We start from the raw sequence: 18057 nt of genomic DNA on the forward strand, positions 1-18057 counted from the left end.
ATTTAGAAACAAACTGTTCAAGATGTAGTAGCCTTCAGGATATACTTGGTGACTTCAATAGCTCTGCTCCTGGATGGGAATGGCCTCCTCTGTCTTGCACTTGCCCAAATCTGACCAACACCTTAAAGGTACTTAATATGCAATTGTTGGAATATCCTAATGGCCATATGCTCTTTGCAGCTTTTTGTGACAACCACCCATTAGAGACAACAATGTCCTCACTCTGAGTGCTTGCCTGCTCACCAGAACCAAACTGAGCTGGTGCCTGTTAAAATAGAGTTGCTCCACCCCAGCCTACCGAATTAGAATCTCCAGAAAAGAGGGCCATTTGTTTTATTTTTAATTTTTTCTCATTTCATGCATTTAGCTTTTCTTGCCTTATATAAACAAGGATCATAACCTGAACAGCAGCTAGCCCAAATCTTTGCAAAGCGTAGGTATTTAATGGATGTTTGTTAAGTTGAATCGAATTATATATAATCAAAACAAGGCCACATATCAGTTCTTGCATTCAAGTCCTTGCCAAAATGTCACAGTTAATTTTGTTTAGTTGATTATTTCTAACACTTTCGAATCCACAGATAGAAACCTGTTAATTATAGAGATTGCTTTTGTTATCTTTCAGATTGTTTTTGTACTCTGCCAAGTAAAGACTATGTGGAATCTGTCTCCCCTTTAATGTAAGTGGCCAGTATTCTATAGGGATAGTGCTCAGAGTGGCAGCCAAGAGAGATAATTTAGGTACACTCAGAAGGAATAATTTACCAAAATGTTTTGCAGGGCTTTCCAGTCACCAGTCCTAGAAAGAATCTTTCATGTCTCCTCTTCCCCTATAGTTGAAATGAAAATTGCTATCCAGATTTTGATGGACATTCTAAGACTGTAAAGTTTTCCTTTAGTTGTATGAGATAGCTGCATTAGGGTTGGCTCTAAGGATTCTTCTTTTGTGCGTTGATAATAAGCCAATCAAAACATATATAGTAGAGTTATTAGAAAACAGTGATGAAGCAATTTTACAAAAAAACCTAAATTGAATAGAACTTAACATATCTGTCCTGGTTCCTTTATGTTCTGGTTGGGCATGCACCAAGAATATCTACCTACACTCTGCATTTGTGTTTCTTCTCCTCTTACTTTGGTAATAGAGTATGTAAGACTCTATAGAGTATCTTGGGGTATTATTAATTTTTCACATGAGTATGTCCTGGCTTTCCAGGGCCGATGCCATAGCTTATACTTCAGTTCATTTTATAGTGTTTGACACATGTTTTTGTTGACTGAATGAATAAATAAATGAAAATTGTCTAGGAAATTCACCCTTAGTAGTTCAAAGCCATTCTGACATGTGGCTCTAATGACTTTTGAATAATATTAATAAAGCAAAAGAAAAATGTTGGTCTCTGTGGGTCATAATTGAGGCACTGACATGGAATGCTCCATCTTCCCAGTACTGGTAAAAATTAGATTTGTTCTCTGCAAAGAGCAAAGCTAAGGTCATGGAAATGTTTGCACTTAATACTCATTAGCATGGACCTGTGGCTCTTGTTTCCTCAGAACTAACATTTCATCTTGAACAGCCTTTCAGAAATCCAAATTACTTCATTTTCTCATTTTTTTTTTGGTTAATACCATTATCTCTTGGGGTTTTGCAAAAGAGCCTAACAAGCAGTTTGAATGGCAATCCAGGTACCTCATTGTGATGAGAGTTCTCTGTCGCTGCTACTCCAGAAGGTGAGGGCTGTGTCTGCTGCTTCTAATACCCATGATCCTCTTATAGCTATCAATCCCTGAAAGAATACAAAACTTTAACCTCTGATATTTTCTGCTTGCAATATAAAACAATATAAAACAGAAAATTAGAAATTTTATCTAAATAATTAATTCAAGCCTCTAAGGAAAAAAAAATTTTCTAAAATACACAGATCATTAAACTTCTGAAATTCTATTTGTCTGGGTGTAGGTAGCCTTTTAACTAATTTAAATGGCAGTGAGTACTCTTAAATATATTACCATATCATTGAGATCTATGACTGGCTTGAAGGAGTGAAAAATGTCTTGGCCAGATGATAATTATCTAGTTTGCCTTCCGGTAATTGCTATAGATATTTAAATTAACTTGTATTTTTATTGTATTTAATGTAAACCTATACTATACTATTGAAAAAAGATTTTCTGTGGCTGAGGATTGAGGGAGAAGCATTAGGGCTTGTAACTTCACTGTGGTAGCTACATCCTTTTTGCATTATAGACAAGCTCAGATGATGGCCCCAGGCATCCAAGCAAAAAAGATAGACGATGAGAAAACCATTTTCTTTTTCTAGTCTGTAAAACTGAAAATACTGTCTAAAAACCCAAGCAGACTGTAGCTTTTGTCCATGAGTACAAAGTCACCAACCTGCCTCCATTGATTGCCCCTTCTCTTTAGTTCTGAAAAATCAGAAAGATTTCAGAAGGGAATTTTGTGGAAGATGTTCAAGAATTTCAGTGACAAGTGTCATGTAAGCATGTTTAAAAGGAAATAGCTAAGTGTTTTTTTGTTTTTTGGTTTTTGTTTTTTCTCTTTGTGGTTTTGTAGAACCCAGCAAGACATTGCACCTAGGTGGTCCTACATTTGGGAAGTCTTGGCAGCCAGATGTCTGAATAACCACAGCCTGAATGCTCACTCCGAATCCACTTTAGTCATAATCTTGATTTCCCCAATGCCATTAGAGCTGAATAACAAATCCTGTTCTGTTTTCAAAATAGAACACTCCCTTCCTTTTACCATTTCCATGAATAACTGATAATAGAGTAACGGGGCACCCACCTAGGTCACCTGATTTGCTTGTTTTAATCATGGGGATATCTTGATGTTATTGGAATTTTCCACAAGGGACTCACACTAGTAGATACTTGTCCATTTCATTATGGTTTACTTAAAAAATAACACTTTGTCCCTGGTCTTGCATCATTTCTCTCTTCAATATATGTTAAGAATTTGATAGAGATACTATGGGTTGATTTTTTTCTCTATCATTTTGACTGTTCCAATCATTTTCTCTTAAATCACTGAAAATAAGCCTAATTTTATTTTAATAGCAACAGTTCTATCTGATTTCCTTCTCTTCCAACAGATATTTCTATATTTAAACCATCTGTTGGTGCTCATATTATAGCCTGGGTGCAACTTGGTATGGCTAAGAGAATTAGTGATGTCTAGAATTGGAACTGAGTGACAGAGGCTAGAAATATCTCAGGAGTGGACATAGTGATAAGAGAGAAGGAACTTGGGGGAAAAAAATCTATTACCTATAACCACATCTGAGATATGAACTGGTTTTGTCACTTCTCAAGGGAGGTAGAGAAATAGATATAAAACGGAAAGGCAAGAGAGACCAGAATTTATATTGCCAAGTGCTATTTATATTTTACTCTTCAACACTGCTCTAAGTTGCCTTCAAAAATGGCCTCAGGTATTAACATTGAATTTATATCAGATATGAATGTGTTCACCTGGGGCATTTATTATCAGACAGAAAGTGCTACTGCTGCTGGTTCAGTTCTATGTACTGATAATGGATAATTATGGTTCCTGTTCTTAATAATGGCATCTTTGTTAGAGCTGCAGTCCAAGATAGTGCCTTTCTCTGTCCTGACAGATAATCTGAAAAAGCAGAGCTGACAACCTCCCATGCTACTTAAGTGAAAGCGTTGCCATATCTATCTACCCACCCTAGTTCTTTGGCAGAAATATTGTCAAGTTCCTCCTGAAGGAAGATGTTCAGCAGTATAGCATTTGTGAAAGCACAGTGTAGGTGAGCCCACCACTAGATCTCTCCCCATCTTCAAAGAACTTAGTCTCTCCAACCCCACAAAAATGCCTCTCTCCTTACCTCAGCACATATGGCCTTTAAATTGGTTTTGTTTCGGCTCAAGCTTCATTTCTCACTGCTGCTCCTGCCCCATGCATCCTCTGCTTCAGATGCATTGGTCCCCCTCTTGTCTCTTGAACACATATGGGCAGTCTTTACAACTTTCATGCCTTTGTATATGTTCCCTCTGCCTAATGTACAACTTTTCCACTTCTTCCTAAAGTTTCAGACAGAAATAAGTAGTTATTTTCCTATCCTTTAAATCCCTTTAACTTGTTTGTCACCACATATTGAAATTAGTGATCCTTGAATAATGTGGAGGTTAGGGGTACCGACCTCTGTGCTGTGGAAAATTTGCATATAACTTTTGAATCTACAGTCAGCCCTTTACATCTGTGAATTAAACCAACTGCAGATTGACAGTATTTTCAACCTGTGGTTGGGAATCCGCAGTTGGGAATGGAAAATACTGTCTTCAATCCATGGTTTCACAGAGGCAAATCCACAGATACAAAGGGCCAATTATATTCATTGGAAAAACTTTGCACATAAGTGGACTCATGCAGTTCAAACCGATATTATTCAAGGGTCAACTGTATTTGTTTACATATCTTTCTCACCACTGGATATTATCTAGCCCACACAGTACATGCTTTATCCCTAGTGTGGTACAGATCACATTGTACATGATCAGATGTGTTTAACTTACATCTTAATTAGCTCTAGTACACCACTGGCAACATTACTTTGCTATACGATGGTAAAGGATAGCCTTCATACTGCATTATATGGTAAGATAAAATTACAAATTCAATATGTTCCACAAAGTCAGTCTAATTTACTCCTTATTGATGTGTGTTGGTCAACCTTTGCAAATGAAGCCTGAAAAGATACTGAAATTTACTTCTCCTTATTAATTCTGAGAAGCAAAGTATGCTGAGACACATGCTATTAAGTGATGCAAAATCCCATAATAACAAAATTAAACATAAGTATGGTTTGCCTTAGTGGCTGCATGGTGCCTGACACTGCTGTATTCCTGAATGAATGCAATGGCCATAAGGTCCCAGTGAAAACAGGCTACATGTGGTGCCATCTGTGGTCTCCATGACTGTACCTTCAGATTCTCCTTTATTTACACACCACTTCAAAGACTTAGGCCATACCTTATCTCTTGACCTTTTCTCCTCCCACAGTGAGACTTAAGGACTACACTGCAGTGGCACTGTGGGTTTTAGATTTGAAGCTTGCCCCTTGCTCTCCTCCTCATTGCTGCAGGGTGAACAGATTGTATTATTCCCCAAACCAAAAATCTTCTATGATTACCATTCCTCCAAGGAGGGAGATCCTACGCATTGACATGGCATGAGAGACCTTCCTCCCACACTTCCAACTATCCCTCTTGACGCTCTCTGACAGGCAGCTGGGAGGAGCTCTGCTGAATCTGGAGGCACACCATGCTTTTCTGTAAAGCTGGAGTTCCTTTTGCTTATATTAGATTTCCCTCTGCCTTTGCCCTGCTGGTGACCTTCTTACTCCTCCTTCCAAATACAGCATCACTGTTTCCCCATCTGCAAAGGCATTCCCAGCATCTCTCTCTCTTACAGGAGACCTTGTCTACTTCTCCTGTCATTGTCTTTATCATTTTGTCAAAGTTGACTGCTGAAATGTCTGTCTGCAGCACAATGCTCTGTGAGGGAAGAAGCACTGTTAAGTTCACCTCTATATCCATGCTCAATACTTAGCACAGTATAGACACTACTAAGTACATACTAAGTATTCAGTAAGCATTTGCTCATTTAATGGGCTAAAGAAAAAAGGAAACTAAAAATGGTTTACTTCAAAACTTCAGCCAACTATGCTGGCTTCAACCTCCCAGAGAATGTAAGAATTTATAAAAGAGCATCTACACAGAACCCCAAACCTCCACCACAAATAAGAATGTATTTGAGTATTAACTCCTACTGAAATGTACTTTTTAGAACTATAATCATTGCCTATCCACATTGCTTATTAGCTGGGAAATCTGAACAGGATCATGAATAGAGGAGGGAAATATACTGTGTCTCACATTCTCCACAAGACTGATGCTCCTTCCTAAGAGAGGCAAGCCACTGGGACTTGGGTTCCGGTCATGACTCTACCTCTTGCTTGCCATGTTCATAGCATGCAGCTGCCCTTCTTGGAGAGTAGGAGCTGGTGGTCAAGATATTTCTCACAGCTTCTCAGTGCTGGAAGCTAGGAGGAGGATGCAGGCACCATGCAGCCAGCTACTCTTCTTCCCTCTGTTTCCAGGTGGCTACAGAGTGGTAAGCAGGGTCCCTGGAGCTTGAGTGCCATGACCTGGTTGGAGCATCACTGTGGTCATGAGAGATAAAACACATATGTCACTCTTGAGTGTGTCAGAAGGAACTTTTCAAATTTCCATCATGGTGGAACTCTCTTGAGGAAAAAACAGATCTGTCTAATATTGAAAAGAAAAAAAAAACAGAAAACTTTTCACATCTGTGCACTCTCATTCATTCTCAGTCTCTCTGTCTTTGCTTCTCTCTCAGATTCTCTCTTTCTCTCATACAACCACACACACACACACACACACACACACACACACACACACACACACACACAGAAGAATATTACTTTGAATGACTTTTCCTACTTTCCTGTCTATGTAAATCAGAAAGAGATGCTAGGAAGATCAGAAATTTTTCCTAAATATGAGAAGGCCCTTTTTGTCTCCTACATCTTTCTCTTTTCTCGCCCACAGCCCCTCGCCCATTTTTCTGGCCATACAAACTGCTCAATTTTCAATAACCTCATTCTTGAGTTGCACCAAGAAATTCCAGACTTAACCAAAGTGGCAAAAGGTACGTACTGAATAAAGAATGGCCAGACCGCCCCTCTTAAGTATGAGGAGAAAGAATGGCATCTGACAACAAGGAGCAAAGTCTTCCTTCCCTCTGCTATCATCAGTGGGGCTGCAGAGGAAGAGTGGGAGTTGTTCCTTAAACCTATTGTTGGATTATTTTCACAAGTGATAGCTTTATGTGTTCCTAAAATAGTGTGTTTGACTGTCATTTTAACAAGTCTCTAGTTTTTTTAAATTATGACTTCCTATATGGATATTCCCTGGCTTGGCTCAATTTTCTTATTAAAGTTTTCTCTGCCTAATGTTCTCTTTCAGATGACAATGTGTAGGATTCTATTTCTTCTTCAAAGAAAAGGAGCCCGTACAATTCAGTTTATGTAATTCTGCAACATTTTTTCTGCACAATAGCCAACATACAAAAAAGCTTTTCAAAACATGGCTTTAAAGCACAGTTTTGAAGCACAAGTTTGGGAATGGGTGCTGAGGAGCTAAAATGTAGGATAGAGATGGTGGTATCATAGCCGCCTTTCCTCTCCCTGAGGTATTCGGCCATCTGATGGGTTAAGGCCACCTCAGCTCCTCATACCCACCTCTGACACATGACCTTAATCACACACAATCATTTCAGAGCATACATATGAATGTACAGGCAGGACTCAAATCTCAAGAAGTAGAACAAAAGAGGACCCAGGGGCAGTATTTAATCTTGCCTCAACTCGCCCTTCTTACAAGTGTCATTCAGGAACCAGAAACTTGGGGGATTTTGGGTACCAAGACTTGTGTTTTATGCAAAATAGGCATTGAGAAGTGTTCCTGAGCTCCAAAAGGAGAGCAGTATCTCATGGCTCTGAGACACAGGAGGCAGATATACCCAACCCACATTACCCATGCATTCACCATTCATTCAACAAAACATTTACTGAGCATCTGCTACATTCTAGTTAGGCACTACTTTAGCTGGAAATTGAGACCTAAAGGAGCTAGGCAACAATTGTGCTGTACTCCCTTGGTGCCTGCCTCCTTAAGAAGTTAACAAGTAAGGAAGGCAGTTGCAGATAGAACATGTCAGTTAGCCTCTGATTTATCTGCATCAAAGCTAGAGGGAGATGAAAAATTGAGAACAGGCTCTGAGTTGAGAGCAGAAAGTTTGAGGCATAAGGGCAGAATAAGTCAAGGGGACATTTGAAAGTGGTCAAGGGCAACACAGCTAAACATATTCATTCAGTCCTTAATAGACTCTCTTTATATTATGACTTTGGCTTTTGTCAAAGCTTGTACAAGCAATCAGCTACTATATTTGTGATATACCAAAAAAAAAAAAAAAAGTCTTTTAACATATTGTTCCACATCATGAGGTGTTCCCTACATAAAGTCTAAAATGATAGATTTTATTAAGAATATGGAGGGAGAAAAAAATCATGAATACTGTACTTTCCTTTATCCTCTTGGCTGCTAAGTAGCTTGGAGAAATATCTAAATCTCAATTACCACAACTGTATGAGTCCATGTTAAAATTTGGAGAGAGTACTTAAGAATGGTAAAAGCTCCTACTTCTAATTACACTGAATAGCCTCAAATCACCATTTCCTGCTGCAAGAGGTGTGATCTTGGAAATGTTCATTAACAGTTCTAAGCTGTGTTTCTCACTAAAACAGGAATAATGATATATGACAGGGTTTTAATGAAATAATATATCAAGTACCTTTCATAGAGTATATGCTCATAATGAATATTATCCTGTTTCTTGTTGTTACTTCCTGTTTTCTGTTTTTCTAATTCCTTATTTCTTTGTATATTTTTTTTGTTGTAAATTTGATCAAATACATTGTAGAAAGAGATGTTATATATAACTTTTTAAAAAGTTTTATCATCCTGCTGATGGCATAACTAGAGCTAAGTACAGGATAATAAAAGTTTCAGGCATCTGTGTGCTCAAAATAAAATCTGTTCATGACCTCAAAAATTATTATGCTCTTTCTTCCAACTAAATAATGCCAGTTTCTATACCCTTGTATTGTTGTAGAGTCACAGTTCCAAGGTAAGAGGTAAGAGACTCCGGCAGTTGGAAGAAAATTTGAGGAGCCCTAGGCAACTGAGACATAGCTCTTTATTCCAGAAATGGTACAGCCCACCTCAAAGGGCGACAGCATTATCCAGCAAGGGCATGGCACACCTTCGCATGGTGGCGGCACCTTTTACACACAGGTTAAGCAATAGTGGCACACTGCCAGATGATGGGAGCCTGAGCACTCATACTGGGCACATGGTTACATAAGGGGAGAAGTGCTGAGTTTCTTTTGCTTCGAGTTAGCTACGGATATGGGAAGGAGCCTGACTACCATTATCCCTTTTTCTCCTCACAAACCTCATCTTGTATACTTTAACAAAGTTTCCTTCAGAGTCTGTGATTTCACTAACAGTTTTTGATTTCTTAACGTAGGGGCAATTTTTAAGAATCATTTTTTTCTATTATAGATATGCCTTTGTTTGCTTTCTTTTTATTTCTGAGATGGCACTCACTCGCAGTTTTATATTCCAAAACCAAAAACCTATTAATGATCTTGTCAGTTAGAAATTGACACAGCAGAATCATTTGTCTCCCTTGTTCTTTAAAATAAAAATAATGCATAATATAATATATTCCTTTCCTAGGAGATATTTTTTGCTTTTATGATTTTAAGATTTTATCTCTTTACAGTTTTTGCTAACATACTGTGTTGAAAAGAATGTTTTGAAACATTAAACACAGAAGTCCTGTGTCAAAATTTTTTAGAAAATCCAACAACGTATCACTTAATCCAAAACATTTCAACAATTGCGATTATTTAAGTTAGAAAGAAAAACAAATAAATAAAACATCATTGTTGGATCCTCTGCTACAGATAGGAAACAAGCCAGCAAATGCAATCTTACTTTCTGTGAAGTAGGATACAATGTGATCAGATATTTTCAGTGGACCCACTTTTTCTCACGGGTCAATTAAAATTTATGCTTAACATAGCCCTAACTAGGGACCCTTGATTACAACTAATTATTAGGAAAAGATTACTATTACAATATTACTAAAACTTTTACAAACGTTCTCAGAATTTTCTTATTAGTGTCATATTGGCTATCACAAATGTAAGAGGAGATAATAGGCACTTGAATTATTTGATGGGATAAAGAAAAAACTGGGAGCAATTTAATGATACCAGTTAACTTTCTCCTCAGAGAATGGGGAGCCACTTCACTTTGCAGAGAGGAAGGAGAAGCATGGTTTCTGTAAATCAGATTTGCCTCAGAGATTAGGAAGAATCGAGAGGTTGTTAAATATTAGAATCATTGTCTAAGAAGAGAGGTTGTTTATCCAGAACTTTTTTAAAAACAGGACAGATTCTCATCTATCTCCCATCTTCAGGTGTGAAGGGAGAATGATTAAATTGCTTCTGTCAACAGATGAATCTATAGTGTAAACTAGAACACTTGTGAATGCCTGGGGGCAACATGGCCACAAAGGAATTACTGGTCAGGAATCAACTATCCACTTGCTGCATTCAGGAAGCAGCTGTTGTGAGTCTTTAATAGTAACACCCCTTAGAATGCGGTGAATATAGTTTTATGTTACCTTTTTCTCACATAACTTTGTGTCTCCATATTTTCGTTTCTATCTGCACCATCTACTAATAACTTACCATGTTTTTCTGTATTTTATCTACTTCTAATAGCCACCTTAAACCCTTTTTAGAAAAAGAAGGGGCATAATTGAATAAAATAAATTATATTAATTAAAGCTTTGAGGTTTTTTTTAATGCTAGTAGTTCTGCCAGGTCCAGGGGCATATAAAAGATGAAGGAACACTGGCCTCGAGGTCTTCACAGCATAGAGATGAGCATGGACAGGACGACTAGCAATAACACAATAAAAATCCTTACAGGGAAATGGGACTCTTGTGGGATCATGGAGCAGAAAGGCTCATTCTCTTGAGAACAGGAAAGGATGCAAAGAAAGTTCACAGTAAGTTTGATGGTAAAGCATAATTTCAAAATATGAATACTGCCTACAAATATAAATGGGGAGAATGTGGGCAAAGATAGGGTGGGGGACCAGAAGAGCATGGTTTTCAAGAAACAGCTTGAGGCTGCCCTTCTTATTCCAGGCAAATGTCACTATTTCATTCTAGTAAATTACTGACAATATCTCCCTTAACTAATTATTCTTACCATGTGGCCAGTGATCACTGATGTGATTTGACAAATAGTTTCAGGAGTGCTAAATGATTTCCAGGGAATTCTGGTAAAAATACCACAGCAGAAATATCTTCAACAGAAGAAAAGCACTCTTTAATCTTTTTTTGAGGCCCTGACTGACAGTACATGGATAAAAATCTATCTCTCATTCTTTTCAACATCAATGCAAACATTTCCTACTCAAGCACAAAACTTACAAATAAAGGGAGGACCCTGCAAAAAAATAATAGTGTATAGGCCATCATTACAAATACATTTGCAATTTTAATTTTGTAAGGAACAGTAGAGGGCCAAGACTACTTCAGAATGATCCTCAGTATGAGGGCTCTGGTGTTGAGGTGAGGGGATACTTGGCCAGTGAGTGAGCCTGGCTAACTGCCCAGGACCTACATTTCAGTGAGGCTTTCTTACTAAAGTAATACTAGTTTACTAGTATTTTAGTAGCAGATTTTTATTTATTGAGCACTCACTTTGATAAGAGCTTAATTTTCCTTATCTCATTAAATTCTGACAACCCATTTATAGATCAGGAAACTGAGGTCTAAAAGGTTATATAAATTTTTTAGGGAGTCACATCTTAGAAGTTGATTGATGCTTCAGCAAACTTGAATATGGTTTGGTCTAACTCATATACTTGACTTTGGTTTTTAATTCCAAGTAGCTTTTAATCTCCATAATAATATTGTAAAACATTATCACTCCTTGCAAAGTATATGCAAGCTGAAGAAGTGTTCTCTAACAGCAGTCTTTATTTTTTGCGGGGGGGGCAGATTTTACAAAGATCTCTGAACAAAGTGCCCAGGACACTGGTTAGGTTACAGAGATCCTCTCTGAACTTCCCAGAAGAGCCAGGGTGACTGTGAGGTGGGTGGATTATTAATGCTTCTTGGGTTTAAGGCTTTACCTATGTTCCTTAGAGGAGGACTGGTTTCCAGGCAACACCATGGTCCATCTGTTTTCATACAGTTTTCAAAATGCAGTGACAAGTATATTTTTAAAATAAGACATATAGTACCAGTAGTGTACTGAGATGCTTTCTGAAGTCTGGCTTTTCTGCCTATAGTAATTCCATGGTTACTACCAGTGAGGTCAGAGTAATTCCTAACAAGAAACTCAAATGATGAATGAAAATGCAAGCTACATGATCATGAAGGACTGAAACTCAGAATGAAAACACTGGGCTTTATTCAGGTTAATGGACTTTTTACAAGTGCCCTGGTCCTGGAAGATTGAAAAAGTACAAGCCTAAATTACTGCTAAATAGACTTATATAATCTAGAGTAGACTGGTGCTGGGAATCACCACCTCACCCAGCAGAAACCACTTCTGATTCAGAGCTATGTGTAGTGTCTTGAAAGCTGCAGGGATCACTAAAATATTTAGTGATAATAACCATCACTTACTCTAAATAAAGATAAAATTGGATTCAATTGTATTGATGCTGGAGAACTCAAGAGATTTCACTTTGGGGGCAATCACACCCTCAGGACCATTCTGCACACATACAGGCTTTCTAATACCAAGCAGGCTAGAGGTAGCTGGGAGAGGTAGGCTACAACAAAGCTGGAGATGCATGGCCCCTTGATTAGCTCATATTTTTATTCCTGCCTTTTCCGTGTGAACCCAGAGGCATAGCATGTGTTTCGAATCTTTCTAGGGGGCTTCTCACTCACTCACTCCTTTCTCTATGCACATTCTTCATTTCCTATGAAATTAGTGACATTATAGCTAGCATCTCCCACCCCTTCTGATTGTCTATTTGCCCCCACAGAATCTGTACCAGAACAGGTTTTTGGGCCTGGCCGCCATGGCATCTCCATCTAGAAACTCCCAGAACCGACGCCGTTGCAAGGAGCCTCTCCGTCACAGCTACAACCCCAGCCAGTTCCACAGCATGGCTATCAGGACGGGCCCCCATGGCACTGTCACCATCCCCCGCTCCACCAGTGACACCGACCTGGTCACCTCAGACAGCCGCTCCACTCTCATGGTCAGCAGCTCCTACTACTCCATAGGGCACTCGCAAGACTTGGTTATTCACTGGGATATAAAGGAGGAAGTGGATGCTGGAGACTGGATCGGAATGTATCTCATTGGTGAGTAGAATAGCACTTAGACCAGCTAACAGTGTGCCACAGATATTATGGTCTTAGGAATGTGGTTTGGGCATTCAACAAGTATACAAGTTCATAATTCACTCTTATGTATGCTTTAATATTTCAGTAAACTCTATAATTTAATTAAAATGCACAATTTGCAATCAAATGTGTTATTCACCAAATTTTAACACACTGAAGACCACACACTAAGGCTTCTGTTGGTGTCTCTATTCAATGGAAGAAAATCATAAAGTAGTAGGGTGAGGAGTGGTTGAACACAAACATCATTACCATTTGCACATCTATGTAGAGTTAATTTCACTGTTGTTTTTAACATGATTATAGGCCCCTTTTTCACTTTCTCTTTCAACATTCTTATTGCTTTGTGTTACTTCTTTCACTATAGACAGTGAACGCAAGCATACCACAGGCTAAGGAATAGTATGATGACTAAAAGGAAAATGACTACACAAGTTCATGGTGCTGGAGAACATAAATCTCATAAATTTGAAATTACAAAATTAAAGTTATATGAAAAACATGTTTCATCTATTTTACGTGATAGAATCAGATGTGGTGAAAATTGACTCAATTACACTGCAAATCAGCAAGTGAAGGGGGACCACTAGAGTCAGGTATCAAGTTCAACAGAGGCCAGGCCTTCTGTATTCAGTCTGCGCAATAAAACATTTACACATTCAGAAATGCAATTCTAGATTTAACATCATTGAATATCACAGAAACTAATGATTGTTATGAATATTTTACAACTGGGACTGTTTTTATGATAAAATACAGGGCATCTGATCTGAATAGCTTTTAAGGAAATATTTTTGGCTATCTTGAAGGTTTTGCAATCAGTTTGGTTAGTGTATTTATAATACACATATTATTATAAAGATGGAGAAACATAATTTTTGAGATTTTTACAAATAGTGATTACTAGCTAAATTGGACTACCAAACAGGAAAATTTAATTTGCTTTAAAAATAGTTCTTGAATAAAAGTGTTTGGATACCATTGATCTACTACAGAGCTTGCAAAATAATAGACCACCAAGCTTATTTTGTTCAGTCCATATTGTTTTAAATTTGATTGGTTATCACATTTAAAAATGTAGAGTTTTCACATGAATATCTTAATTCCAATCTTCCTTCATAAAAGCCTTCAGTTTGTCAGACTGGGCTTGTAAATGTATATGGCTCAGGTCAGCTGGAGTTAAGCATTAGCTTATCCCTTTAGACTGGCCTACATTCTTCAGTTTTGCCATAGTCCCCCTCCTACCTATCCCTATTTTAATTATAAGTGTTACTTATTTACCACCTTAAGCAATTAGGGTTTTGGCTTGAGATCTAGTTTTGAATCAATTCTTTACAGATGTTCCTTTCTGCAGTGGTGAGTGTCAATGTCATCCATTCCCCAGGTCAGATAACAGCTAGAAAAGGAGCATGAGGAGGATGGAAGTAGGCATCTGAAGGACACTCATCCATGGTGATGGAATGATGAAGCTGGAGCTCAGCCCTACATCTGGGACAGGGGTATAGACTTGGGGTAACTGGTACTTTGAGAGTAGATAAGGTCACTTGTGGATTGCATGGAAAGAGTACACCAGAAAACTGTCAAAGAGAGGCAGAGAAGGAACTCAAAAAAGGAGATGCAGAATGTTGGAGAGGTGGAACAAAAACTGGGAGCCTACAAAGAAGATGAGAGAGGAAAGAAGGGTAGTCAGCAGTATTGCCATGAAACTCCGTGAATGAATAAGATCTGGTGTTAATATGACACTTTTACTGAGACAGAAGTAAATACAGCTCATCATATCTGAATTTGACAGTTTGTTCTTCTCATGGTAGCCACACATAGATAACTGTAAAGTTATTTAATGCAAAATGACAACGCTTGGGGGGCATAACATTTCAAAAATAATTTCGCAATCCGAAATTATCTGTGAATCTTAAAAGTTCATAATTCATAGGTCTTTTGTAACATATCTGTCAGATTTGCAGTGCCTTGCCAAAAACCAGATCATAGAAGTAGTGATTTTATCTAATCTCATAAATTTGAAATTATGAAATTAATTCTAGAGGTGGTGATTTCATCTAATCTGTTATTTCACAACCAATTCAATGTCTCCCAAGGCCACATAGCTGCCTATTCTCTGGCAGCAGACCCTATAATGACTATTGGAACATCTCTTCACATTCCAGTGCAATATCAGGTATGAGCCATTCCCCATCAGTGGACAACCTAAATGTCCATGTGAGCCCAGGTTTGTGATGCTTTCAGCTCTAAACTTTAGAGCTCTCCAGGCAAACATCACTTTTCTTCTCCCATAGAGAGTAAGATATGTATAGGGGGACGTATGGCCTTACACACTGACACTGTCACCAAGTCATCAATGATGTCCTTAGCCAGGAATCCAGTGATGGGATAATAATAATAGTTTTCTTATTATTATAACAGTGAAATTGCATTTGTTTGCCATCATTTATCAAGTGCTTTGTGAACTATATGAGAGTAATGAAGGATTCTCTCTCCTAGCAGCATAGAATAGGAAAAGATCATGTGGTTTCAGTGACAACTTTACCTGGTTTTGTCCCACTGGCGAACTGTCATCAGAGCTGTCATCAGAGCTTCGGGTTCCTTATCTCCAAAATAGAGAGGAAAAAAATTACAATGTTCTTCTCAGGATCATTGAGCAGAATTAATGAGATCCTGTGTGTTTACTGCCTCTTGAGCAATACATTGTGTCTTGATTTAATTTGTCAGGTAGCTCTGTTCTCAGAATGCATCATGGCAAATTCCCATCATTGCCAGGCCGAATGAAGCCTGGCTTGACTGTTAGTGTGTACTCAATTGTTTTAATTGTACATTATAGATAAAAGCTTTTTACCAAACCAATAAGGACCTGGAAAGACATTTAAAATGTCAATAAATAGGCACAAGCTTATGATTTGGTTTAAAAAAAAGTACATAGGGGAAAATTGGCTGGAAATCAGCATTTTCAGGAAACAGTTTTGCAATTATTTATTCAGTAATGCCTTTTTGACTTTGACAAGTGAAATCTAAGTGTTTATGAATCCTGTACTTATGGTTAAAGATTCAGCAATGCCCATGGCTTACCTACACTAAGGGAACAGTATTATATAATTGTGTTAGGATACATAAGTTGAAGAATACAATTAATACCTCTGGTCATTAGAATGCTAAATTAATGAGAACTTATATATTCAAGTATTTTTGACCTCTTCATTTTACATTCCAATATTAATGTAAAATTTAATATATTAAAATTCTCTTCAAGATTATAAATTTTTAAAAACAGCCATTCCTTTGACTGTGTTGGGAAACAGACCTTATTAAAATGGCCTAAACATAAACTAAATATACAATTAGAACCATGAAACTATAATTGAATACATAAAGTGGCATAATGTGCTCATAATTTGCAAAATTAGTTGGCTTATTAATTTAGAATTTTAACAAATTATATAATTATCATACTATGCTATAACATACTATCTTTATGCCATGTTATAATTTGCTGAGCTATTTAAAACATAAACTAAGTATACTCATGCATTCAAACTTCAGCAAATCAAGAGATAATTCAGAGCAAAATTAAAAATTCTCTAAAATGTCATCTCTGAAGTACCCCCAATAGGTTGGTGCCTGGGGACATATATTTTCTTTTGTATCTTCTAGGTTGCTCCATCTGTGTGAGGTTAGCAATTATGATATGATAAAATTGGTTCTTTGGAATGTTTTGAGTCTTCTTCAGTGACCTAAACCTGCTCAGTGTTTGTAAATGCTCAATGTATGGTCAAAAAGAATGTGTATTTTAGTTGTGAATAGGGATCTATCTATCTATCTATCTTATCTATCATCTAGCTGGAGATAAAGAATATTTTATATAGAGAAAATGTATATATAAACATCTATATCTACATGTATGTATGTATGTATGTATGTATGTATGTATGTATGTGTCTATCTATCTCATGTGTTAACTGAAACATATGCATACTGTGGCCATGTCCTCACTTTGCATAGTTTCATAACAACTGAGATAACAGTGGTAAAGTACAAATTTCAGTTTACAAGGCACCTCAAAAAGCAAAGATTACACTTCTCTCATTCTTTCTCTCTCTCTCTCTCATATTGTATATTCTGATTTTTTAAATTTGTTCTTCCATTTTTTAAATGGGTATTAAAATTACTAGCAATATTTTTAAATTTTAAATTTTAATTTATCTATCTCTACCTTCACTTCTGTAAGTTTTATACTTTGTAGATGTTGACTGTGATTATCAAATGCATAAATGTTTATGATGTTTAGACTTCCAGTCAAGATGGCAGAGTAGGTTAATGCTGTGCTTGCCTCCTCCCACAATTACATTAAAATTAAAATTAAATTGTAGAACAATCACCCTTAAGAACTACCTGAAGACTAGCTAGATGAAACTTCTATAACTAAGGATATAAAGAAAAAGCCACATCAGGACTGGTAGGATGGGTGGAGACATGAAATGTGCTGGTCTCACATCCATGTGTGGTGGTTGAGAATCGAGAGGGATATCTCTGTGGCTGTGGTCCCCCTCAGGAGCAAGCAGTCCCAACTCACACTGAGTTTTCCAGCCTAGACCATCAGTGCTGGGAAGAGGAATTTACACAACATCTAGCCATGAAAATCAGGAGGAATTCTGTTCCAATAAGGCAGAGGGCTGCTGTAAACCCAGGCATTCTTGTTAAATAGACAGCACATGTACTTACTTACTGACTTATTCACTCTGAGCTACAGTACTAGGGCAGCAGCTCAAAAAGCACCTGGGACATACAGGGAAAAACCAAATTGTCTGGCTTTAGGACAAAGGCTGGAGGGGCAACTCTTTTGGGATTTAAGTGCCTAAAGACATCATTTTTCCCTTTTGTTTTGCCCTCCCCCAAAGAACCAGCAGATGGGCACCATTTTCTTTTGCTAAGCCCTCCTCCAACCCAGCCTGCAGGTGCAG

General features: G+C 37.7%; 1 protein-coding gene across 1 annotated transcript in view; it reads left to right on the plus strand.

Annotated features, from left to right (window-relative positions):
* HECW1 (HECT, C2 and WW domain containing E3 ubiquitin protein ligase 1) overlaps positions 1 to 18057 on the plus strand; it is a 486667-nt gene that overhangs the window by 139956 nt on the left and 328654 nt on the right. Inside the window, exon 2 of the mRNA XM_006925348.2 lies at positions 12721 to 13045. Within this exon, the coding sequence (XP_006925410.2) occupies positions 12721 to 13045 (325 nt within the window). The remainder of the gene's footprint in view (positions 1 to 12720; positions 13046 to 18057) is intronic.

The sequence above is a fragment of the Pteropus alecto genome, unplaced genomic scaffold (assembly GCF_000325575.1).
Source record: "Pteropus alecto unplaced genomic scaffold, ASM32557v1 scaffold109, whole genome shotgun sequence".
NCBI lineage: Eukaryota > Metazoa > Chordata > Mammalia > Chiroptera > Pteropodidae > Pteropus > Pteropus alecto.